At 38.8% G+C, this 26,557-nt stretch overlaps 2 protein-coding genes across 29 annotated transcripts in view; one reads left to right on the forward strand and one right to left on the reverse strand.

Moving 5' to 3' along the window:
- Positions 1-9,155, reverse strand: part of SWT1 (SWT1 RNA endoribonuclease homolog) — a 109,973-nt gene extending 100,818 nt beyond the window's left edge. For 9 of the 22 annotated variants that reach the window (XR_014054358.1, XM_081492207.1, XM_081492202.1 and 6 more), the window contains exons 1-3: positions 8,969-9,155; positions 5,118-5,201; positions 3,012-3,095 (exon numbers count right to left, since the gene is read on the reverse strand). Coding sequence is in view for 16 of the 22 variants with exons in the window: in XM_081492207.1 (XP_081348333.1) it covers positions 3,012-3,095; positions 5,118-5,192 (159 nt within the window). In the remaining 6 variants the exon portion in view is untranslated. Of the gene's footprint in view, positions 1-3,011; positions 3,096-5,117; positions 5,202-8,258; positions 8,749-8,968 lie in introns of those variants that run through there. The other 13 variants (XM_081492203.1, XM_081492199.1, XM_081492198.1 and 10 more) reach the window with 3 other exon arrangements.
- A 147-nt stretch (positions 9,156-9,302) lies between these two features.
- TRMT1L (tRNA methyltransferase 1L) overlaps positions 9,303-26,557 on the forward strand; it is a 40,683-nt gene continuing 23,428 nt past the window's right edge. For 2 of the 7 annotated variants that reach the window (XR_014054361.1, XM_081492216.1), the window contains exons 1-8: positions 9,303-9,794; positions 11,406-11,540; positions 14,295-14,405; positions 16,109-16,222; positions 19,386-19,450; positions 21,716-21,845; positions 23,235-23,358; positions 23,847-23,926. Coding sequence is in view for 6 of the 7 variants with exons in the window: in XM_081492216.1 (XP_081348342.1) it covers positions 9,542-9,794; positions 11,406-11,540; positions 14,295-14,405; positions 16,109-16,222; positions 19,386-19,450; positions 21,716-21,845; positions 23,235-23,358; positions 23,847-23,926 (1,012 nt within the window). In the remaining variant the exon portion in view is untranslated. Of the gene's footprint in view, positions 10,927-11,405; positions 11,541-14,294; positions 14,406-16,108; positions 16,223-17,909; positions 18,088-19,385; positions 19,451-21,715; positions 21,846-23,234; positions 23,359-23,846; positions 23,927-26,557 lie in introns of those variants that run through there. The other 5 variants (XM_081492219.1, XM_081492221.1, XM_081492220.1 and 2 more) reach the window with 5 other exon arrangements.

Consider the following 26,557-nt stretch of genomic DNA (forward strand, 5'->3'; position numbering starts at 1 on the left):
AAGGAGAGGGTGGGGCACACTGAGAGAGTAACACTGATATATATATATACACTACCATCTGTAATGGCAGAAAGTGAAGAAGAACTAAAGAGCCTCTTGATGAAAGTGAAAGAGGAGAGTGAAAAAGTTGGCTTAAAGGTCAACATTCAGAAAACTAAGATCATGGCATCTGGTCCCATCACTTCATGGCAAACAGATTGGGAAACAATGGCAGACTTTATTTTTGGGGGCTCCAAAATCACTGCAGATGGTTGACTGCAGCCATGAAATAAAAAGACGCTTACTCCTTGGAAGAAAAGTTATGACCAACCTAGACAGCATACTAAAAAGCAGAGACATTGCTTTGCCAATAAAGGTCCGTCTAGTCAAGACTATGGTTTTTCCAGTAGTCATGTATGGATGTGAGAGTTGGACTATAAAGAAAGCTGAGCGCCGAATTGATGCTTTTGAACTGTGGTGTTGGAGAAGACTCTTGAGAGTCCCTTGGATTGCAAGGAGACCCAACCAGTCCATCCTAAAGGAGATCAGTCCTGGATGTTCATTGGAAGGACTGATGTTGAAGCTGAAACTCCAATACTTTGGCCACCTGATGCGAAGAGCTGACTCATTTGAAAGGACCCTGATGCTGGGAAAGATTGACGGCAGGAGGAGAAGGGGACGACAGAGGATGAGATGGCTGGATGGCATCACTGACTTAATGGACATGAGTCTGAGTAAACTCTGGGAGTTAGTGATGGACAGGGAGGCCTGGTGTGCTGCAGTCCATGGGGTCACTGAGAGTCGGACACAACTGAGCGACTGAACTGAACTGAACCATATGTAAAACAGATATCTAGTGCGAGGCTGCTATATAGTACAGGGAACTCAACTCCATGCTGTGATGACCTAGAGGGGTGGGATTGGGGGTGGGGTGGGAGGGAGGCTAAAGAGGGAGGGGATATATGTATACATATACCTGATTCATGTTGTTATACAGCAGAAACTAATACAACATTGTAAAGCAATTTTACTCCAATTTTTAAAATACAAATTTAAAAAAGAAACAAGGCAGCTCCCACCTCAGTGAGTGAGAAAGCAAACTGTTCCTTGTTCTCACTCTCCCCGCTACAGCAGGCACCCCAATGAAATCTTACCTGAACTTCTTATCTGGCATCTGATCACTTTCTATTGACTATGGGCAGGCCAAGAACCCTGGTCGGTATCAGGTTGACACAATAATTTTCTTAATCCTTGCAATAATCTCGTGAGATAGATATTATTAGTATTTCATTTTACAGACAAAGCACCCAAGGCTCAAATAGAGCAAAATATCCTCAACATTACAAAGCAAGTTAGTCACAGAGCCATGATCTGAAACCAGATTTCTCTACCCTTTCTAACACCCTGTCTCTCTAGGGGCAGAGGGCTAGACACAATAAAAATAACAAAGAGGATATAGTCCCTGGCCTAAAGAACTCAGAGTAAAGCAAAAAGATAAAGTAGAAAGACGTAGAAGGATATATATTATAAACAATAAAATAAAGCAGAACAATAAACAATAAGTTGTAAAAGAGTTTAAAAGATCAAAACCCAAACGTTGGGATGTATCAAGGAAAAAAAAGTAGGCCAAAAATATGCTAAAGATTGAGGATATATTGAACAAAGATGAATGGGTAAAAGAAAAAGGCATTCTCCATTAAAAATGCTTACGCATTCTAAGAAGCTGGAGATGACTGGTGTAAATTCAGCAGACAGAAAATAAACCAGCCTACCTAGAGGGGCTGCTTTGAGGAAGAAGAAAAATGAAAACTGGATACTTAAGGTAAGATCAAAATTTAAAGGGTCCTGACTCTTTGTGACCCCATGGACTGTACAGTCCATGGAATTCTCCAAGCCAGAAAACTGGAGTGGGTAGGTGTTCCCTTCTCCAGGGGATCTTCCCAAACCAGGGATAGAACTCAGGTCTCCCACATGCAGGCGGATTCTTACCAGCTGAGCCACCTGCTGCTGCTGCTCAGTCGCTTCAGTCGTGTCCGACTCTGTGCGACCCCATAGACGGCAGCCCACCAGGCTCCGCCGTCCCTGGGATTCTCCAGGCAAGAATACTGGAGTGGGTTGCCATTTCCTTCTCCAGCGCATGAAAGGGAAAAGTGAAAGTGAAGTCGCTCAGTCGTGTCCGACTCTTAGCGACCCCATGGACTGCAGCCCACCAGGCTCCTCCGTCCATGGGATTTTCCAGGCAAGAGTACTGGAGTGGGGTGCCATTGCCTTCTCCAGCTGAGCCACCAGGGAAGCCCAAATGATAAACTAAGAAAGTAAGTGAAAATTTTTCAACAGAGGAGAAATATGATGAAATCAGTGTTTTAAGAAGGTTAATACAGCAAGAATTGCAATAGCAGTTTCATTATGTGAAAACAAACTCTTAAAAACCCAAATCTGCATTCATGGAACTTTCACAACTATTTTCTCTTATTACCTACAACAACTGTGCAGCAATCTTCATATACTCCTATCTCTTCACTTGAATACGTGAGCACTTCGCAACCATCCATGTACCAGGTTGATGTGTTTAGTCTGCTGTCACTGTTTCATATTATTTGGCAGACAGTGGGAAAAAATCTGGACTTTGCTTTGTTGCTGCAATTTTGTGTCCTTTCATAAGTCACTTAACTTTCTAGATCTCAATTTCTGAATCTGAAAATGCAAACACTATCTCTGCCCTGGTGACTTCAAAATGAAATTGTAAAGACAAAGTTAACCATATACAGGAAAAGACTTAAAAGTTGTCTAAATTTATATTCACGTTATCTAATCCCATGATAGGATCTATTAGCACAAAGAAAGAATTTGATAAATGCTTTTTGGTGAGTATCAGGAAAAAGCTGGTTTTCCATCTACCAGCTATCAAAAAGTATAATATCAAGAAAAAATTAATGGAAAAGTAGTAGGGGAATTTATATCATAAAGCTTTTAATTGTACATTAAAACTTTAGTATCATTTTTACAGTTAGTTACAGTATCTAAATACTCACCAGTTTTCTCTTCTCTGATGACACTGATCTTATAGAGCAAGTTGAACTAGTAGAACTTACTGATGGTTTTTTCTCTCTCTTATCCTAAGAATGTCATTTGGAAAAAAGGAAAGAAAAGCACAAAATAAAGCACAGTGTAACAGGGCATTCTTTTATCAATGTTGTTATAAATCAAGATTCCTTCTGCATTTATAGTAAGTTTCAGAGGAGAACAATGTTTATTTATTTATTCAGCCATGTTGGGTCTTTGTTGGTGCGCACAGGCTTTCTCTAGTTGCAGAGAGCAGGGACTATTCTCTAGTTGTGGTAGGAGAGCCTTCTCATTGCAGTGGCTTCTCCTGTTGCAGAGAACAGGCTCTAGATGCAAGGGCTTCAGTAGCTGCAACACCGAGGCCCAGCAGTTGTGGCGAACAGGCAGCAGTTACAACTCTCAGGCTCTGGAGCAAGTAGACTCAGTAGCTGCAGCCCACTGGCTTAGTTGCTCCTTGGCATGTAGCATCTTCTCGGACCAGGGATCGGAACCGTGTCCCCTCCATCGGCAGTTGGGTTCTTACCCAGTACCACCAGGGAAGTCCGGGAACAAGGTTTAACGGGATACAAACATTGGTAAGAGGAAAGGAGACTTAACTAGAAATCAGAAGATCTAAGTGCTCTGAATGAGATGGGATAGAAGTAGGCTGCCCTGGTGGCTCACATGTTATAGAATCTGCTTGCAATGCAGGAGACCTGGGTTCAATCCCTGAGTCAGGAAGATCCCGAAGAAGGGAATGGCTACCAATTCCAGTATTCTTGCCTGGAGAATTCCACGGACAGAGGAGGCTGGCAGGCTACAGTCGATGGAGTTGTAAGAGTCGGACATGACTGAGTAACTAACACTTTCACTTTTTCACTTTCACTTGGGATAGAGGTAATATAGCATAATGTTGCAGACAGCTCACATAAGGACATTGGGAAGTGGTACTGCCCTAGTAATACTTAGTCTCCTACAAAGCAAAACCATATACCCAGTTATTTTTCAGTGGATCCTGAATTCAACAGACCCAGGACAAACGTATTTCAAGTACCTACCATGTATCAAAGACATTCTTTTAGACAGTGAGAACAGATTAGTGAAAGAACAATAAAAATCCCTGCTGTCATAGAGGTTACACCTACTGAAGGTTTAACTTACAAATAAGTAAGTAATATATATAGTGAGTCAGATGATGCTATTAAAAAAATAATAATAATAAAGCAGAGAAAGGGGTCAGGAAGGGCTGGGAGGCAAGGGTGAGGCTGTTGCAATTTTAAACAAAGTAGTCAAAATGGGTCCCCACTGGTAATTTGACATCTGAACGGAGACCTAATGAAACAAAGGAACAAACCCTGTGAGTATCTAGGGAAAGTTTTCAAGTTAAAGGGAGTAACAGCAAGCACAAAGCAGGAATGTGCCTGGCTTACTGGAGCAACAATAAGGAAGCCAAGGAGTGGAGAAAGTAAAGGGAGAATGAGATGGAGATGAGATGGTGACAGTAATATGTTTTCTGTCCCAGCAAGAACATTAGCTTTTTCTCTAAAATGGAAAATCACTAGAAAACATTGAGCAGAAGAGTGACATGATTTAACATCTTAATAGGATCACTCTGCCTGTTATGTTGAGAACACAAGAAGGCAAAGGTAGAAAGCAAGCTGTTTGCCTGGATCATGGTGAAAGCAGTGGGAGTGGTAGTCACATTCAGCTGACAGAACTTGCTGATAGATGGGATGCAGGCAGAGCATGATGACCAGGGTTTTGGTCCCAGCAACTTAAAGAATGTAACTGCAATTTACCACATTGAGAAAACTGAGGCTGCAAGAGTATAGTTTAAGAGGAGAAGGAGCCAAAAAGGATACTGCCAACCCTCAGTTTCTCCATTTGTATAACTGGGATAATAATAGTATCTACCTCACAGAGTTGAGAGGAATAAATAAAATAATGCAAGTAAAGAAAAACAAATGACTCTTCCTTGGTCAGAAGAACAAAATATAAAACACAACTTGTTTTAAAACTGAGGTGTATTTTTTTCATCATACAAAAATAAAACTGTAAAACAGGTTATCTTTAGGTCAATAAGTCAAAATTCTTACTTCATCAATATTGGATGATGGGGTGGTGCCTTTTCTCTGAGACTTCTTTTTCCCACAAGATTCTTTGTTGGACATTTTGCAAAGCTAAAATAAACATCAAAAACACATTATGTGTGTGGGGTTTTTTTTTAACCATTGCTACAACAAAAACGTTAGAAATCATACTTTTTTCAGTTTCTTAAAGATTGGAGTTTTATAAAATAATTTTTGTATGTTACCCATTCTCAACATGATAGGATTGTCTCATTGTTCCACTTTACTCATATTCTGCCTCATGACCTGTTCCCTTCCATCAGTGTGGGGATGGTCACCTTTTAAGAAAGACTCTCAAAAGTATGCCTTTAAGGCAAACGTCTCTCTCTAGCATTGCATTCCCATTTTCAATTGCCTGCAGGACTATTATATTTTGCCCCACCCACACCTCAAAACCAATTAGTCATTAAGTCTTCATTTTCTCAACACACCCTCCATCTCTCACTGAGTGAGACGTCGGGCAAAACACACACATTTTTTGAGTCCTAGCTCCACTATATGTAAAATAGAGATAACTCATCTGAGAGGGTTTTCTAAAAACTAAAATGAAACTATGGATGTAAAAGCACCTTGTACAAGATAGTACAAAGTAGAGTCTAAAAAAATACTGGCTTCAGCAATTGTCTTTCTGCTAGACCCTGAGCTTCTTGAAGAGTACGCTGTATTGAAAATTTAGGAGGTGTTCATAAATGCCCTCTGAGTAAATGAGTAGGTGAACTTTTCTTTCCCAGAATAGTGATTGTTCATTCTGAGTCACTTCCAACTCTTGTTCATTGCAGTCCCTCTGTCCATTTCTCATCCCAGTCTCCCTTTTCCAGCCCCGGTCTGGATCAAGTCTATACTGCTGCTGCTGACAAAAAGAAAAAGAAAGAAAGAAAACTACACACAGTCATCCCCAATGGTCATAAACACTTTAAAGATGGTATATATAATCATCCTGTACTGGAACACAGAGGCCAGAGATTGGGAACATCACCAGATTTGCTGGGGCAAGAAGATATAAAGGGGTCCACAAGCAAAGTCCAAAGGAGAGTTTATTGCTGCTAGTGATATATATAGGACTTCCATGTGACACAGAGATGGTTAAGAATGCGTCTGCGATGCAGGAGACCAGAGTTCAATCCCTGGGTTGGGAGGATCCCCTGGAGAGGGAATGGCAACTCACTCTAGTATTTTTGCCTGATAATCCCATGGAAAGAGGAGCCTGGCAGGCTACAGACCGTGGGGTCGCAAAGAGTCAGACACGACTGAACAACTAACACACACACACAACGCACACATACACACACACACACACACACACACACACAGAGTGATATGTATTGATGCTAAGAACATAACAAAGACTAGAAACCAAGCAATTACAAGTACTCCTGGTTAAACATGATCACAGTAAGTGAAGTTCTATAAAGAATGATCAATTACACTAAATCAAACTTGTAGAAAGTTTTGAAGAATACAGAAGAAGGAAAATACTGAGACCAGAAATCTGATAATAATAATAAAAATTAATAAAATAGTCAACATATACTTCTAAGGACAGACTCTAAATTACCCAGAAATTTTGCCTTTTAAGATAATTCATGGCAATAATTAAATTCACAGTTGAGCTTCCAGATCACAGGAATAATCTTCCTTTTTCTTTCTTGTTCCAAGGATACCATTCCATGGGGAGAAAGGTATAAGGAAAAACAATAACTTTCATGAAATGAATTGCTTAAAGGCAACAGGCTGGTTATTTTACCTTTTACAATTTAAACCCTTTCATGTTGTGCTTTGAACACACACATACACACACACAAAAACCAATTTGACTCTATTATCCATAAGACAAATCAGAAAAAATATACTGCAGAGAGTAGACTATCAAAAGAAAAATACCTATATATGTACTGTGACAAATCTTTTATATTAGTGTACCATTCATACCAATTTTATGGAAATCAAAATATAAACTAAATGAGTGGAGATTTCCTGTGCTGGCCTGCCTCCCAATTGGCTCCTGATTTTCTGCCACCATCTCTTATGAAGTTCCCTCTCACAATAAGTAGAGATGACCTGTGTAACCAACAGGATATATTTATAAGACAATATGTGGCTAGGTCAAATAACACACTGTGGCTTCTGCCTTTCTCTGTCTTGAATTGTTCACCCTAGGAAAAGCCAGCCACCATATCATGAAGACATTCAAGTAACCCTAGGAAAAGCCCACCAAGGAAGAGCTGAAACCTTTTGCCAAAAATGAATGGACTTATAGGCATGTGAGTGAGCCACCCTTGAAGCTGATCCTGCAGCCTTAATCAAGCATCCACTAGGCAGCATCCCTGGCAAGTATCTCACTGCAATCTTATGAGAGACCCAGAGGCAGATATACTCAGAAAGCCATTTCTGAATTCTGACCCATATCTACTGTGGGGTAAGAAGTGTATTGGTTGTCTTAAGCCATAACGTTTTGAACAACTTACGCAGCAATAGATGAGTAATATACTCAATATAATCTTTCAAACTTTGAAGATGCCTTCTTTAGGATGGCTCAAGAGCAGGGACCGTGCTTCGGAATTCTGATTAAAATTTCCACAGAACACAAAAACTAAAAATCTAACCCTTTTCATCCTCTGGTTTTCAGCTGGTATTAATGAAACTGACATCCTAAATCAAGGTTTCAATTAACCATCCATTCTTTCACAAATTAAAACATCACTGGTTCCTAGATGATGCATAAATATCCACTACTCATGCCTGCAAACTATAATGTTATTATCCCATTTTTAATTAACTGTTAAGACCAGTGAGGCAGTATATACATCCAGTAATAATAGTTAAAAGTTGTGGATGAGGCCACTAAGAGGGCTTTAGAATCATAATTTACAAAAACTTCCATGGGATAAATTGCTAACTGGGGAGGAGATGAGGGGAAAACCCCTCCACATATACTTTCTAAGTACTGGGAGGGAGGACCACGTTCTTGTTTTGAGTTTCAAATTGCCAAAAAAATCACACTCGCTCTCCCCTGGGTACTGAAAATAAATAGAAAATAAACAGACCAAGAAGAAAAGCATTAAGTATCACCTTTATTAACTAGGAAAACCGAACAGCAAGTGCGAGTACCTGAGACTAAATCCTCCCTTCCTGCTGCCTGTAACATTCGGACCAGTGTACGCAGAGCAGTCAGAAAACAAGGTTTTCCTCCTGCCTCCCGCAGTGGGCTTGAAGGAGCGCGCCTTAAACTCAAGCAGTCTCGGAGAGTAAAGAGAAGTACGGAGGCCTTGAGGACTCTGAATCGCATCAGTCAAGTGCCCTGACGCCCCACACATTCAGGAGCTTTGGATATTAAAAGCCTAAATGTAAACATAGGCTCTTCTCCCCACTCCTGGGCCCCGCAATTCACCATCCACAGGCATCTTACAGCCACAGCGCGGCGCTGCTATTGGGAATACGTAGGTTAAAACAAAATTAAAAGGAAAAGTGTTCAGATCATGGTGTGGGTGAAGGCGCGAAACGAAGAGCAGACCTCCACCTCGAAGTCCACCTGACTGACAGGCGGCCCAGAAACCGCCTAGCCCCGCGGACTCGGGTAGAAACACACCGCACCCAACCCGGGGCGAGAAGCAGCCCCGAAGGCAGAACGGGGCCAGAGCCACAACCGTCACAGAGCAGGCTCAACCCTGGGTCCGCCCACAGAGTCGCCCCGCCCAAGCTCGAGAGGCCCCCGAATCCTCCGTCCGTCCCGCCAGCTGCCCTCTTCCGGTCCCAGAGTGAGGCGGAGAGAGTACCCACCTAAATGTCAACTAACCCCTCGGCTTCCCTACGTTACTTACCAGAGCCCGCGCCGGTTGCGATTTGGGACGCCCAGACCACGGGAAAGGGACTCCGAGCGCGAGACCCGCTGGGAAATGTAGTTCCGTGCACGGACGGCAGCTAGCGCTCGAACGCTCCGGAGCGTTTGCTTAGCTTTGCATTTACTTCCTCAGAGGCCTTGGAACCAGCCCCTTCCTCGCTCCGCCCAGGGGGGCGCGGGGCACGCTGGGTATTGTAGTTTTGGTTGGGTTCGGTGGTTGACGGCTAGAACGGAGACGTGCCGTGGAAACAGAACTCTCTGAGCTCATTGGACGCTGTCCCCCAGCATGCTCCTGCGCAGTTGGGGCTGGCGTCGTAACGCCTCGGGGAAAAGGAAGCGGACGGGAGCGCGAATCGCTGCCTGTGGCTTTTAATTTTTCTGCTGACTGGATTTGGTCACTGATTCTTCATCTTTTGTCTGTTGCACGCATCTCGCCCTCCCCATTTGCTTCCCCACTTCTCGGATCTGACCCTCTGGGCTTTCACGCCAGTTGTCTCACTCCGCCGTGAGCCCCTGCTGGTCCCCGGGCGGGCCTGGCAAGGAGGCGGTAACTATGGAGAATATGGCGGAGGAGGAGCTGCTGCCCCAGGAGAAGGTGGAGGTGGCCCAGGTCCCGGTCCCGACCCCGACCCCGGACTCGGCTCGGGTCCCAGCTCCGGCCCCGGATTCGGCTCCGGTCTCGGCCTCGACCCCGGCTCCGGCCTCGGCTCCGACTCCGGCCTCGGCTCCAGTCCCAGCCCCTGCCCTGGCCCAGGCTCCGGCCCTGTCCCCGTCCCTAGCCTCTGCCCCTGATGAGGCTGAAAGCAGTAAGTGCAGGGAGGCCCAGATCTTTCTGCCGCAGGAGAAGCAAGAAAGTGCGCCTTGCTGGGGAGTAGGGGAGGCCCTTCTTCACTGGGATGGTTTTTAATGGGGGAACAGGCAGTTTTAGCGAAATGGGGGGAGGAACGAGGGACCCGCATAGCGGTAAAAACGGGTTCAGGATGGGGGACGGCATCGCCACAAACCTTGGGGATCTCACAGGGAAGGATCTGTGGAGGCCAGTGGTGCTGCAGGTGAAAGGAAATAATGGGATCGTGGACGTCTTCGTTAAAGGGGGTCTTTTTCTGGTATAGAAATTAGAAATTACACCTCATTTGGTAGTTTCCCTCTCAGCCCAGTCTGCCATATTTCCCTGTGTCCTTTAAAATATGATAAGAGTAACCGAGTTCACTGTAGTAGATGGTAACTGCCACGATTTAGAAACCGTTGCTGTCAATTAGGTTTTATGTCTCGAAATAGACACGAGATGCGGTTTTTCCCATTTTTTCTTTAGCAGCTTGCCTCCAAAAAGAATTTGAGGCTGACAAGTAGTTTAAAATAGAGTGACTAAATTATGGATGTTTTCCCTCAGACGTAAATACCCATCGAGTTTTGTACGTTTCTCCATCAAGTCGGCTGTCGAAAATTAATAGCCTGTATTAATTGTGCTTGCATGTTTTATAAGTGAGGGTTTATTGGACCATAAAGGAATTTAAAAGATTGATAAGTAACACTTTATTAAGAATCGTCTGAACATTTTTAAATGTAAGCTCTGAGAAACTTTTCTTTAAAAAATTTGTCCCCAAATTGACCTTTATTCTTTTTCTGAATCATAACAACAACAAAAAATCTTAATTTGTTGTCTTTCCTACTTCTAAGCCAGTTGTGAGGTTAATATTTAAAAAACATTTGGGTAGTTATAATCTAATAGAATTATTTCTGCAATTTTACAGATTGCTATAGTAAAGAGTAGGGTGGATCACAGAAAAGACAAAGGTCAGAATGTCTTAGGTAGGCCTCTCCTCATCACAGGAGATCAAAGCTGCTTCTGCTGCTGCTAAGTCGCTTCAGTCGTGTCCAACTCTGTGCGACCCCATAGACGGCAGCCCACCAGGCTCTGACGTCCCTGGGATTCTCCAGGCAAGAATACTGGAGTGGGTTGCCATTTCCTTCTCCAGTGCATGAAAGGGAAAAGTGAAAGTGAAGTCGCTCAGTCGTGTCCGACTCTTAGCGACCCCATGGGCTACAGTCTAGGGGGTCGCTAAGAGAAGTGCTAAATAAGGCCAGTTGTTTCTTCTGCAACTGCAATGGGGGAAGAGCAGGTACACTCCAGAGTAAGATATCCTCCTTAACTCACCTCTCCATGGGGTCTTTCTATGTTAATCAGATGTGATTGAGCAGCTTTAGGGGATGTATGCTGTCTCCACCTCCCTACCATCATGAATATGTTAAACATAGTTTGGGAAGATTTATTCACATATTCCAAAATTTATGAGTATTTAATTTGAAGAATGTGTGATGTTTGAGAAACCTGAAAATGCATTGCTGGGACAAATAGTGATTAAGAAATTGGAAATGCATTAGAAACAGATTAATCACATTTTAAAAATTATTTTTAGATGGTCTAGTTAGCCCTTTGAAATCAGTCTCATATAGGCAAGATGAAGATGGCGTATCTGAAGTAGAACTGAAAATTGAGGAAAAAGAAGTTTTAAAAGAACCACCTGGCATCTTGGAATCATCTGATTTAATAGGTTTGCCTGTTGACTTCTAGATTATTAGTGTGTTAAAAAAGATCGAGTGATTTTAAGTACAGATTGATATCTACTGTCTTGAACCAGAAAGTGACTTTAGAGATGTACATAGGCCTTTTCATGAATCTTTAGACAGATCTTTAGAATTTTCTTCAGAGGATTTTCAGTTTTCTAACTTACCGGGCCCCTTTCACTTCTGTACTACTTAGTAGTTAGAATGATTGCAATAAACACATCGTTAGTCGTACTATGTATCTTGTTATACACACACAGATCTTTGAAGTATGGAAGCCAATGATTTCAGATTAAATAGGTTGGTTTGTACATACAGATTCATTGCCTGAATCTTACTGTCTACCCAGTAATTAAAAGATTTTTGATCAAATGGGAAAACAGTTGACCTGTTTATAGAAACTGTCTCATTGTAAGTCATTTGAACAATACCCGATATAGGAAATTAACCAATAGCATTTGTTGCTCTTTGTATTTCTCATTTTGGAATTAGGTGAAAATATGTTTTAATAAATTTTAACAGGAATGTCTGATAGGGCTGAATTGAATTCTAAAATTTTGACTCAGTGTGCTACTGCACCCAAAAAGACTAATGATTTTTTTAAAATTTATTTTACAACTTGTGCCTGCTGTGTGCAACTTACTGCACTAGGCGTTTAACCATTACAAAGATGAATAAAGATGTAGCCCTTGGCTTCTTACTGCTTATTTGTAGATGAGACAAACAAGAATGTAAATTATATAGAAGGGAAACAAAGCAACTGGGAATGAAGCTTGGAGAGGAATAGGCAGGAAGAGAGCAGTGTGGAGAAATTATATAATCTAATTATGTAATATTAAAGAGCCTTGTGGTTTATCCCATTGACTCCTATCTCATTGGGGAGCTTTTCCTATCAGTTACCATGTCTGAGTCTTATATATTCAGAATTATACTTTGTAAACATTTCTTTCCATAGGGCTGCAATATTCAGGTCTCTCTGTCCTTAAAAAGAATGAAGCAAGTTAAAATCCCTTCTTTTTTTTTTTCTAATACTAGCTGACTTCTTGAAAAAATAATCTATGCTGATTTTCTGTACTTTGTTTCTCCTTCCAGTCCCATCTGTACTCTAAAACACCTCACTGTACCTTCTTAAAGGTCACTAGAGACTTACTAAATACTAAATCCAGTATTTTCTTGATCTCTGCAACTATTTGTGATATTTACTGTTGAACACTTCTCTTTTACAGTCCCTTCTCTCCTGGCTTCTGCATTATCTTGATTCTCCATACCATTTTTTCTTTTTGAAGCTACCCTCTTGATTCCTTTCCTCAACGTCTCCTATACATATATTCATCGCTCCATACCTCACTTCAAAATTGTATCCATTTTTGTTAATCGGTAGTGGGTTAAGCAGCATTGGGGAATGTACTCCACATACTACTAATCAAGAATATGTTAAATATATTTTGGAATGATTTATTCATTTATTCCAAAATTTACAAATATGTAATTTGAAGAATGTGTAATATTTGAATAACCTGAAAATGTGTTACTGGGACTGAGTTTTGGCTTTTTTATCCTCTGTTTCAAAAGATTTCCTCCTAGGCTTTCTTACTGGTGCTCTTAGTTTCACCTAACATGCGTATTTTTGAGTTATATCTATTCAGAGTCCCTCCTGACCTTCCACTACAATTCAACTGCCTACAGAACTTGAGTACCTAATTCCAGTAGTAATCAAACACACTGTGTAAAAAACTAAATTCCTGTGCTCTTTCCTCTTCCTTTCTGCCAAAACTGTATTCTGCTTCCTTTTTATTGGTTAATAGTACTTGTATCCTAAACTATACAAACTCAAAATCTCAGTTGTTCTTTAGTCTTCACCCTTTCACATCCCAAGTCCTCTGCTAGTTTTTTTTACCTTCTATTCTCCAGTACCTTTCCATTACTAATTTCTCACCTCAATTATTGATCGTTGGTACTACAGCTAGAGATTCTGAAATGCATTCAAATCATATCATTCATTTACTCAAAAAACTGAAAAGACTTAACATTACCTAACGAGTATAGTCCAAACTAACTTACATAGAATTTATGCCTCTCATGATCTGTACTACATTTTTGGCTGCATTATCCTTCTACCTGCTCTATCCCCCAGACGTACTACTTTCTAGCCAGGAGTGGTAGAGAAGTGGCTATATATTTTTACACCACATGCCTTTGTTTATTTCAGTTATAAGGTTATTTCAGTTTATAAGGCCAGACACCAAATCTCTACTTATTGAAAATCTGTTTATACCTTAAGTCTTAGTCAAATGCCACTTCAGTGAAGGCTTCTTAGAGGCACTTGTTGGAATGAGCTATTCCTTCCTCTGTATACCCACATCGTATTACCTTTACCCCTAAGTGTTCATTCATCTTGCCTTGTGTTCTAGTTAGTAGTTAATGTGTTTATCTCTCACCCGATTGAAAGTTCTTTGAAAATAGGAAACCTGGCTTCAGTGTTTTATACAGACTAGAAACATTTTTTATAAAACTATATTGAATAATAAGATAAAATTTGAAAGCTGTGAGGTTATGCAGTGGCAACTCTGCCTTCTGAGACACACTTATCATTTTATAAACTGAGTTTTCTGCCTAGGTACTAAGGCACTGTGCTATAGGAAATGAAAGTGTAAAATTCTGTATGATGTGATCAAATGAATGTGAAGATGGAATACATATTGTTAAAGCATAAATTTCTAACTCTTACACTTTCCTTTCAGAGAGACACATCTCGATTCAAAGGCAGCTTGCTGATTTAGAGAAGTTAGCTTTTGTAACTGAAGGGGATTGTGACTCTGCCAATTCATTGAACTCAGATAATCTTGATGCAGGTATTTCCATGTTTGGAGGGTTTCTGGGTTTTTGTGGGGTTTTTTTGGTCAGTTTCTAATGATTTGTCATATTTCTACTCATGAAAACTTTGATAAGCTTGAGCTTGTTTATTTCCACCAAACTAGCACAGAAGTAAGATAATGTTTCTTAACTTAGGAAATGGTAGCCTTCTATATATAAGGGCACTGTGAGACACGTTATTTCACAACCCCTCAAGGAAATTACAGTCTCACGGATATATAAGGGCTTTGTTAGGAATTAACGTTTTAATATGAGTAACAAAAATCCAAAAAATTGTATGGAGGCTTTTATTCTCTTATAAGAAACAAATTTCAAGACTGGCAAAGTAGAGCTGGTACAGTTCCACAATGTTGTTAGTGCCCTAAGCTCTTGTCATTCTACTTTACCATCCTTAGTGCTTGATTCCGTCCTCAAGATCTCCTCATGGTTTTTTGAAGTAGGCAGAGAATATATTAAAAAAAGATTGGGCTTATACTTGCTATGTGCTATATGTGAAAGATATTTACTGGGTTAAAAATTGAGTTACTGGGACTTCCCTGGTGGTCCAGTGGCTAGGACTTCACGTTTCCAATGCAGGGGGGTATGGGTTGGATTCTTGGTCAGGGAACTAAGATCCCACATGCCACACAGGATGAGCAAAACAAAAACACCCTGGTACAGTCAAATAAATTTTTTAAAAATTGAGTTATTGTTTCTGTATATTTTATTGCTTTAAACCTGGATTTGAGATTTTCTTTAGTACTATTAAAGTTTTTATTAAGATACATTACATTTCTAATTAAATGAAACTTCTATTTTGATGATCCATAATCTTTTCAAGAATATGTTAATAAAGAAGGAAGAGTTTAACAAATTCAGTAATAGAACGTGTGCTATGCTTAGTCACTCAGTCATGTCCAACTTTTTGTGCCCCCATGGACTGGAGCCTGCCAGGCTCCTCTGTTCATGGAATTCTCCAGGCAAGAATACTGGAGTGGGTTGCCAGGCCCTCCTGCAGGGAATCTTCCTGACCCAGGGATCAAACCCACATCTCCCACATTGCAGGCGGATTCTTCACCGTCTAAGCCACCAGGGAAGCCCAAAGCCACCGTAATAGGATACAGAGGTTGTAATCCTGATTCCAGTCTCAGAATAGCAACAATAGTGCATCCAATCTACTCCTTCCTCTTCCTTCTCCCATTTTTCTAATTCCACGTGTCAACCGTTTTTGTCGCTGCTAGAGTAGAATACCAGAGCTGATACTTTTGTCTGTCTAGCTCCTTCCCCTCGGCAAGTGTGACAACTCCTGCCTTTTCCCCTGCCCAAAGTTTGGAACGACATTCTTTCTGGCAGACATTTTGCCTTGGGGGATATCATGTAGTCTTATCATTTCCTCATCCTCTCCATACCCAATGGCAACAAGGATATCAGCTAACCACAGAGAGGAGAGTTTTGGGGTAAAAATCAGTCACTGACCATGTCCTAAAACAATTATTGTTAAGTACCTGCTGAGGCAAGAATGACTTCACCTTAATAAATGTTAAGAAAGATGTTATCTAAGGGGGTGTGTGTGTGTGTGTGTGTGTGTGTGTTTTGAGAGGCAAGGGTGAGAAAGGGTCCCCTGTTAACTTCTTTTGTAGCCAAATTTAAGCATGAATAGCTGGTATATTCTCTGCTTTAATTGGTTCTTTTTCATTAACAGGAAACAAACAGGCTTGTCCATTGTGCCCCAAGGAGAAATTCAGAGCTTGTAATAGTCATAAGCTTCATCGTCACCTTCAAAATTTACACTGGAAAGTCTCCGTCGAATTTGAAGGTTCGTATTTTTGTGCTTACTAAAAAGTGATGTAAATAAAATTCAGGATTTGGTACTAGTTTTGGAATTTTACTGACAACATAAGTATCTTCAGTTTAAAATTATGAAGGATTTAATGCCCCTCTTTAAATGTATTTATTAATAAAAGACTACATAGCTCTCTAGGCAGTAGATATTTATGACACCAGTGGTTTAGTTTGACAAACAATTATTAAGCATCTGTTCTGTGCTGAGTACTTGGCTTGGCGCTGAAGGTCTACATTACTTACTGAACCATGTTTTCATAAGTTTTACTTTTCCTTTTTTTATTAGAATAACTACAATTTTTATTAACTACGATTAATATTAACTCCAGTAATATTTTTGAAGGTATAATAAATGTAATAAAACAAGAAAATAATTGGTATGAATATTGGAAAAGAGAAGATAACAGCTCTTTTTTTCCCTGCTGCTGACTTAAATATAAACAGAGTTAATGAGAGTTTTTAGAATAATGGTGTGATATAAGATAAATATTCAAAATCAAAATCAGAGCCTTTCTCTACTCTGGATAAATGGAAATGAGGGAAAAAACAGTGACAAAAATGGCACAATTTGAGGGAGTAAGTTTAACAAGAGGATTCAAATGAAGGAATGAATGAAGTCGAAGGACAAAAAACATGGTTTTACCAAGTTAAAAGACTTCCTAGGGAGAGTGATTTATTATTAGATTCTGAGGTAGTGAATTATGGATTATATGTGTTTAGTTACTCAATCATGTCTGACTCTTTGTGACCCCATGGACTGTAGCCCGCCAGGCTCCTCTGTCCATGGGATTTCCCAGGCAAGAATACTGGAGTGGGTTGCCATTTCCTTCTCCAATGGATTATATATTACAGCCTTTTTTTAGAAAGAAATCTGGCAACATTTAAAAAATTTAAAATATTTTTCCACCAGGCACTCCCTCTGCTAAGAGTAAAGGAAACAATAGACAAAGATGTACAAGGAAGTTCATTACAGCATGTGCTTAGAAACAAAAACTTGGAACTAAAATAAAAGATGATGGAATAAATTATGGTACATACAGACCATGAAATATTATGCAGCCATTGAGAAGAGTGTATTAGATCTATACCAGCTTGCTTGGAAGTATTTTCATGGTAAACTATGAAAATCCAACATATATGATAAAAAAAAAATACCCCCATCCCCCCAAAAAACCCTAAACATGTATATACTTAGATTTGTATATGATTATGCAAGTATACTTACTGTGAAATGTAGTTATCTGGAGTTTAACCAGACTGAATGAAACAGTCATTATACACCCCAAAAAGAAGCCAGAACTAGGCCAGAACTATTTTCTTAGTGTTACAATATTGGTAAAAGGTACTAATAACTTAGAGAAAAGGGGAATTAGAGACTAATTCAGAAGCCATACTATCTTATGTTTAATTATTTATAAGAATGTATAGTAAACCATAATGACTTCTTAACAAAAAAGATCTCATTTTAATTACAAAGGTAATTAAGTAATTGCTTTATTTAAGCCATTGTTTAATCTTTGGTCTCTCTCCTCCAAGTTATTCTCTTCTGTTTGATGGTTCATGGTATTTCTTTACTGTCATGTTCTTTAGGTTGTTGGGTTCTTTCACATGACGGTGATCTGGTAGATGGGTAATATGATAGCTTTTGTCTTTGTGAACAGGCTTCAAAGTAGTTGGCAAATATGTTGAATAAGATCTGCCGAAGAAATAGAAATGAGATGAAGGACAAAATAAGAATGCCTTACCTACCTGGAGAAGACTACATTAGATGTGGGAAAGAAGAACAAATCTTCAGATTTAGCCATACAGATGTTGAGATGCATCTAGTGGAGGTATCAGGTAGCCTGGAGGGTACATAAACCTGGAAAGGTTTGGGCTAGAGATACATATTTGAGAGTTGTCAGAATATAGATGGTATTTAAAGCTGAAAGTCTGGATGGAATGACCTTAAGAGTACATATAGATAGAAAAGGAAATAGTCCAAGGTCTGAGTCCTGAGACACTTCAACATATACAGCTAAGAAAAATGATTGGATGTAAAGTGAACTGAACTATAAGTATGAGAAGAAGGAAGTTAAAGATAAGTTTACAGTTTTTGAGTTAGGAGTAACTGGAAGGCTTTATTATTCATTAAAAAAGTGAAAAAAGAAACCTGGTTCAAGAGTCAAGTGAAAAGTTTAGTCCTTGACAATAGGTTTTGTTTTCTTTTTTAATTTTTTTTGGTTGTGCTGGGTCTTGATTGCTGTGCACAGGGCTACTCTTTGTTGCAGTGTGTGGGCTTCTTGTTGCTCTTCTGTGGCTTCTCTTGTTGTGGAGCCCAGGGTCTAGAAGCATGGGCTTCAGTAGTTGGGGCACCTGGGCTCTAGAGCTCAGGCTCAGAAATTGTGGTGCACAGTCTTATTTGCTCCGCAACATGTGAAGTTTTACTGGACCAGGGAGCAAACCCGTTTCCCTTGCATTAGCAGGCGGATGCTTTTCCATTATATCAGCAGGGAAGTCCTTGGCCATAGGTTTTGAAATAACCAGTCACATGTATTGAGTAGGCAATTGGAAGTAGGGATCTGGCCCTCAGCAATGAGTTGATAATAGCGCTATAATTTGGGATTCTTTCTCATAGGGGAGATAGTTGCAATCATGAAAGGCATTCAAGTTAGTCAGGGAATGAGAAAAAATGTATGTAGCAGATCCATCGTTCAGAAAATCTACATTTTAGAGTGAGAGAGGGAAGAGGATCTGTAAAGATTAAGTAGGAAGTACGCGAAGAGAACTAAGTGCCATATCATTGATGAAGAAGCAGCTGTGTAATAGTAAATGCAACATAAGGCAAGAAGATGAAGCCGAGAAAAAGTCAAGATGACAAAAAGTAGATGATAAAATTGAGTCCCAAAGAAGCTACATGACTAATCCAAGCTAACAGATGTTTTTGGAAGAACCACATTCTGAACGTAGATCTCTTGTGTATGTTTTTATACCATGTCATATATAGCAAGTGTATAAAACCAAGGCGGTCTCATTCAGATAAATTATGACATTACAAATATGAGAATAATCCCTATTATTCTTATAAAATTTGGTAGTAATTTTAATAATAATTGAATTTTTGATGAGCAGTGATAAGCAGCAATTCTTCATTCTAGGTTACCGGATGTGCATCTGTCACTTACCTTGCCGACCGGTGAAACCAAACATTATTGGAGAACAGGTAATCACATGTTAGATTTGTTATTTTTAGATTTAGCTGTCTCTAAAGGAAGTCGGAGAAGGCAATGGCACCCCACTTCAGTACTCTCACCTGGAAAATCCCCATGGATGGAGGAGCCTGGTAGGCTGCAGTCCATGGGGTCGCTGAGAGTCGGACACAACTGAGTGACTTCACTTTCACTTTTCACTTCATGCATTGGAGAAGGAAATGGCAACCCACTCCAGTGTTCTTGCCTGTAGAATCCCAGGGACAGGGGAGCCTGGTGGGCTGACGTCTGTGGGGTTGCACAGAGTCGGACACGACTGAAGTGACTTAGTAGCAGCAGCAGCAGCAGCAAAGGAAGTATGATTTTTACTTGCTTTAAGACTAAAATGTGTATATTCAGCAATGAGGTTTACTCTAAGATTTTGTTTTCAAGGGCTTTCAGATTACCGTAGTAGGAAAAATAAGAAATGTATGAAAATGGTTGCTGTATTGAACTTTTCATTTTATAGTTTTTAATTTCAGTCAGATCACCTGCTATCATATGTTCAAAAGGAAAATTAACCCACATACTAATTTTGAAATGGAGAATTTAAGTAGAAAGCACTTTTTTTCTTTCAAAATAAATTTTGGTCATGGAATAATAGCTTTTAATTTCTGTGGTTTAGTGTCTTCAGTTCAGTTCAATTCAGTCGCTCAGTCGTGTCCGACTCTTTGCGACCCCATGAATCGCAGCACGCCAGGCCTCCCTGTCCATCACAAACTCCCAGAGTTTACCCAAACCCATGTCCATCGAGTCAGTGATGCCATCCAGCCATTTCATCCTCTGTCGTCCCCCTCTCCTCCTGCCCCCAATCCTTCCCAGCATTAGGGTCTTTTCCAATGAGTCAACTCTTCGCATGAGGTGGCCAAAGTATTGGAGTTTCAGCTTCATCATCAATCCTTCCAATGAACACCCAGGACTGATCTCCCTTAGGATGGACTGGTTGGATCTCCTTGCAGTCCAAGGGACTCTCAAGAGTCTTCTCCAACACCACAGTTCAAAAGCATCAATTCTTTGGTGCTCAGCTTTCTTTATATGTGTTGATTCATACTCATCCTCCCTATGCTCTTCCTCTTAATTTGTCAAAGGACAGAATGAAGGCACTTCTGAAATCTCAGTAACTTTAAAAAGGACATGTGTTTGTATTAGGATAAATTTGACCTTTGGGGAATACAAATTATAAAATATTTTATAGTGACACTATTCTGAATGCATATTAGTTTAATAAATCGTTACTAGTATATTTTCCTTTCAGACCACACAAAAAAAGTAAAGTATTGGGGGAGAAAAACATTTCTTAAGTATGCTTGTCAGGATAATGCTTGGTCCATTAACCCTATCTAAGATATTTTGAGTATGATAACCACAATGCCATAAATTGTGGAATGTTCTTGACTGATCTGTCCTTGCCCTGTGATTCCGAGTAAAGAGTAAGAAGGCATCAGAAACAGGAAAGAGCCATTGGAAGTCTTTTTGTTCTTAACTAAATAAGGAACTAAAAAGTGAGAACTTTTTACTTGGAAAAATAGACTTTTTATTATGTCTCTAACACTTAGGAGTGTGCTAGCACTAGCTCAGATTTCCAGAAATCTCGAGAGCCCGTTGATAAATGTGGCCATCATCAAAAATTAACATATGTGAACTTACAAGTAAATAAATGATATTAAAAACAAAAGTAATGAATACTCATGACTCACTACATCCCAGTTATTTTACTACATCTGTGCTCTTGCATCATTTATATATATATACTGTATCTGCATGGTGGCAGCGTTCTCTGCTGTGATACTGCACATCTCTTCCCTAATTCACATTCAGTGATGTCACATGGGTAGCTTGAAATGTCACAGCTGGAGCTTGACATTGGCCATGGTAGAGCATTTAGATCACAGACTTGGAGACACTACAAATGAGGGCCTTGTTTTCCTGGAGAGCCAGTTATACATCTTCCAGCACACTGCTGCTAGTATCATACCATTTATAAGTGTGGCTTATAGAAGATAAGAGTACAGTTACTTGATGAGAATGAGTGGGAAAAAACTAAGAAATTAAATTTGTGACCTATTGTAAAGTAACATTAAAAAGCAGATGTAAATATAGGTGAGGAAATAAAGATCTTTTCAGAGTCACATGGCAAATACTATCTTTTAACATACTTAAATTCACAACCTTAAATAAACTTTTGTTTCATTGTTTTAGTAACTTTTTTATGTATTTAAATTAAATACTCTGTTTGATAGATATCCAGTAAAATGGGCGCCCATTATCATTGTATCATTTGTTCAGCAACAATCACCAGAAGGACAGATATGCTAGGACATGTCAGGCGCCATGTGAACAAAGGAGAGACTAAATCCAGGTATATTGCTGGTAAGTTGAGCAATCTCATTAACATGTTAATAAGTAAATCCTTTAACAGTGGTCTAATTATTATTTTTAGACATCAGACAGATAAAATACAGTGACTTAACCAAATCATTTCATTAACTGCTAATCCATCAGGTGTTGTTTTCTTTCTGTGAGACTCCCAACAGTATAAACTCTTCTCAATTTAACAGATGTATTTAATACATGAGTAGAAAAAAGCAGCTGATGCCCGGTAAATGTAGATGTCTTTATGAAAGATAATAGGATTTTATTACTGATGGCTCCTGTACCAGTAACTGTGTTATACTTGTTGAAAAACACTGGAAAAAGGAGGTAGAGTGATATATAAAGACTATTTATAATCCTGAGTGATATCAAGTTATTAGTAGCTTGTTAATACTGAGGCAGTTCCTTCTCAAGAATTAAGCCCTTCTGCCCTAAGGCATCCATTATATGTAATGAATACATCTAGAATGGTATTCTGGACCATTCTTTTAAGTATTGAAAAAAGTAGTGAAATAATTATTTGAAGGGCTTAATTTCTCACAGAACCTGATTTGAGAAAGGCTAATCTTGTGGGATATGTGACTTGACACTTGGGTGAGTTTAGAAAGATATGTAACATAACAGTAGGAAAGATTACTTTTATGTGGCATTGTAGCAAGAGAAATATGGTTCTCATTTAGTTAATATTCTGATTGTAATTTGATCAAGAAATCCAAACATAAATAATCTCAATTATTCCCCTCCACATATTATTATATCTCCTTTCTTAAATAATTAAAATATATTCACACAAATATATCAATATTTCATTTCAGTTTAAAGGAGAATGATTCTAATGTATATTAAAAGTAGAATAATTGTTTTATACATTAGCTTATAGCTATTGGAATATAATTTGTGATTTAAAATCACAAAAGTATTCTGAAGTCAAGCACGTTCAGGAAATAGAGTGACTCGTAGTCATCCATGCTAGCTAATGGAATGTAACCACACAGGTTAATTTTCTAACATTTAAACCATAATAAAATATGTGTTTAGCAACCAGCCTATATAAACACAATGTAGTGTTTGATGAATAAAGGTTATTTTAGGATTTGGCTCAATCCTAGGGTAGTTGTCCTTAATTAGGTGTACAGATACATTGATGTGCTAGACAGTTAAGATTTTAAGCTGATAAACTTTAATTCACCAAATACTTAACGGAATGCTGCTCTTTTCCAGAGACAGTGCTATGTAGATCAGTTTTGGGTGATTTTTTTGACATCTACTCAACTGATTTCATTAACATGAAACTATTATAAAGGAAGGTTATTTTTTGTCTTATTCTTGATATTTATAATTATTTTCTATTTCACTGGAAATCTTTTTTTTTTTTTTTAATTTTAGCTTCTGCTGCTAAACCACCTAAAGAAATTTTGAAAGAGGCAGACACAGATGTACAAGTTTGTCCTAACTATTCTGTACCTCAGAAAACAGATTCTTATTTTAATCCCAAAATGAAACTGAATCGGTAAGATAAATTTAAAAAAGGGTTATGGAATGCGTCAGATGATTCAATTCATTACAAATGTACCTTCTCTTAATTTTTTTGTTCTAATATATTGAAATTTAAAAGTAGGTATAGAATGAAAATCATTTATTTTAGCATTTTCTGAGAATGATTGTTTTATTTTTCTGCCAAACCAATTTTTTTCTCAGAGTAAAGTAGGTCTAACTTTATATAAAATTAAAGGAACAGACTGATGGGTCTGTGGCAAGTTTTATTTATAAAATCATTGTTCATAGTAAATGCTTATTAATATAACCCAATTTGACTAATAGTTTCATTTCACAGGTTTTTAGTTCTTGTACTATTAAGTAAGGAATATGTTATTAGGTCTCTTTTCAAAGTAGTTTGCACAGTAAATAGGAACACTTTCTCACTGTTATTAAAATAAAATCCACAATGATGAAACCATGGTACAGTAAAATTATTTCAGGTTATTATCCGTCTTCTAGGCAGCTGACATTCTGTACACTGGCTGCTCTAGCTAAGGAGCGAAAACCTTTGGAATGTCTAGATGCCTTTGGAGCTACTGGTAAGTGATGAAGCTTTTTTGGAACCTCACTTTATCAAATCTGTACAGTATCTTTTCTTTCCCTTTATTTTTTCCTTGTTGTTGTTTAGCCACTTTGAGAACTAAGGGTTTGTTTATATCATGTGAACCTAAAGAGATTTTTTTTTTCCAGTTTTATTGAGAAAGAATTGGCATATATTACTGTATGGGTGTACAAGTTTAATTAAGATGTAGAGCATGATGATTTGGTTTTACAATAGGTTCAGCTAACATCCATCATCTCATATAGATATGTAAGAAGAAAAAAAGTTTCTCCTTGTGATGAGAACTCTTAGAATTTACCCTCTTAACTTTCCTCTACACAAGTATTACCTATATTTAATCACCATGCTGTGCATTTCATCCCTAGTACTTATTTATCTTATAGTTGGAAGTTTGTACATACTTGCTGGACTTCCTGTACAGTATCTTTTCTTAGGAAATGTATATGGATATCACATCAAGCAAAGTATTTTTATATAAAAAAAGATGCAAGGCAGATTATTTATTGTGGAAAATTTTCAAATATATACAAAACTAGAGTGTATAATAAGTGAATTCCTTTATACCCATCACTCAGTCTTATATCTGTATTCCTGTGTACTTTCCCTCATAACTCATTCCCCTGTACTCTATCCCCTTTATTTTGAAGCAAATAACAGATATGTCATTTCACCTGTAAATATTTCCATGGGATCTGTAAAAGATAGTGATGTGAAAGTCGTTCAGTCATGTCTAACTCTTTGCAACCCCATGGACTGAGTCCATGGAATTCTCCAGGCCAGAATACTGGAGTGGGTAGCCTTTCTCTTTTCCAGGGGATCTTCCCAACCCACGGGTCAAACCCAGGTCTCCTGCATTGTGGGCAGATTCTTTACCAGCTGAGCCACAGGGGAAGCCCAAGAATACTGGAGTGGGTAACCTATCCCTTCTCCAGTGGATCTTCCCGACCCAGGAATCAAACTGGGGTCTCCTGCATTGCAGGCGGATTCTTTACCAACTGAGCTGTGAGGGAAGCCCGTAAAAGATAAGACTTTTCAAAATTAAAACCCATATACCATATCACACCTAAAAAATTAAGAATAATTCTTTAATGTTATCAAATGTTTAGATAGACCTAATTATTTCATAATTTTTTAAAAATTTAAGTCAGAATCCAAAGACTATATATTTCAGTTGTTTGATTGGTCTCAAGTCTCTTTTTAATCTATATTCCTTTTCATCATTTTGTGTGTATGTGTGATAATTATTTGTTGATATAAGAGGTCATTTTCCCACAGTCTAGATTTTTGCTGAGTGTATCATCATGGTTCATATAACATATTCCTCTATCTCTGTTTCTGTAAATTGGTAGTTGGATGTTCAGGTTTGGTCAAATGCAGACAGGATTTTTTTTTTTTTTTTGCAATAATACTTGTTTACAGCAGTCAGTAAGCACTTGGTGTTTGGTTGATTTGTGTGTGTGTGTGTGTGTGTGTGTGTGTGTGTGTGTGTGTGTGTGTGATGCAGTAACATTGCCTAGGTATTAGGCAATGAGATATTATGGTGAAATTTTAAAGGCTGAGGACAGTTTTCCCAAAAGGACATAACAGTATAGAAAAGATAATGGAAAATGTAGAAAATTTCTTAAAAAGTCACTTGTACCCTATCCAAGTTTTTCTTCTTGAAAGTTATGGGAGTGTATTCTTGGGAAGTTTGTACCAATAGGATGAAAGCATGACCTAGTTCTGCTGAAGTTCCTCACCTCAGAGAGAAGTAGTGGTTGGAAGCATGGACTGTGGAGTCAGACTGACTGCATTCAAGCCCCAGCTTTATAACATGCCAGCTGTCTAACCACAGGAAATTATGCTTTAATTTGCTTATCTATCCAAAAGAAGGTACCTACCTTGAAATAATGTAAAGGTTAAGGAAATTAATACATGTAATACATTAGAACAGTATCTGGTATATAGCAAATGCTATAAAAGTATTCAGTATCATCATTATTGTATTATTACTACTACTACTACTATCATCATCATTAGTAGTGTCTCAGTGTAGAAATGGTAGAAGTGATGAAGTAATGATTCTAAGCTGATCACATCCTTTGAGCCGGTCAGATTTTAAATATGAATCATTTTTTTATTACTCCTTTTCCCACCACTATCCCCACACACTCAGCTATGGATCTGTTCTAATTTTTCATTTGTATTGTGACTCATACTCCTTTTTCATTCCATATCCACCAACAGAGTGATTTTTAGCAATTATATCTGTCTAATCTGTCTTACATGCTGTTGCCCAACAGCTTTTCCTCTGAAACACTGAATTGATAATGTTACTTTTCAGTCAAAAAAGTCATGCATCTTAATTGCCTAGAGTTCAGCTTCTTAGATTGCAATTTAATATCCTCCATAATCTGATCACAATCTACTTCTCCAGATTTATTTCCCACCATTTTCCCTCATACAATCTTCCCCCTCCCTTGTGTTTTACATTCAGTAATGTTTATTAAATGTCTATCCCAGATGGCTTTGGTGGTAAAGACCCACCTGTCAGTGCAAGAGACATAAGAGATGTGGGTTCAGTTCCTGGGTCAGGAAGATCCCTTGGAGGAGAGCTTTGAACCCACTG

The sequence above is a fragment of the Giraffa tippelskirchi genome, chromosome 5, assembly GCF_054371585.1.
Source record: "Giraffa tippelskirchi isolate mGirTip1 chromosome 5, T2T-mGirTip1v1.2.pri, whole genome shotgun sequence".
In the NCBI taxonomy this organism is placed as follows: Eukaryota; Metazoa; Chordata; class Mammalia; order Artiodactyla; family Giraffidae; genus Giraffa; species Giraffa tippelskirchi.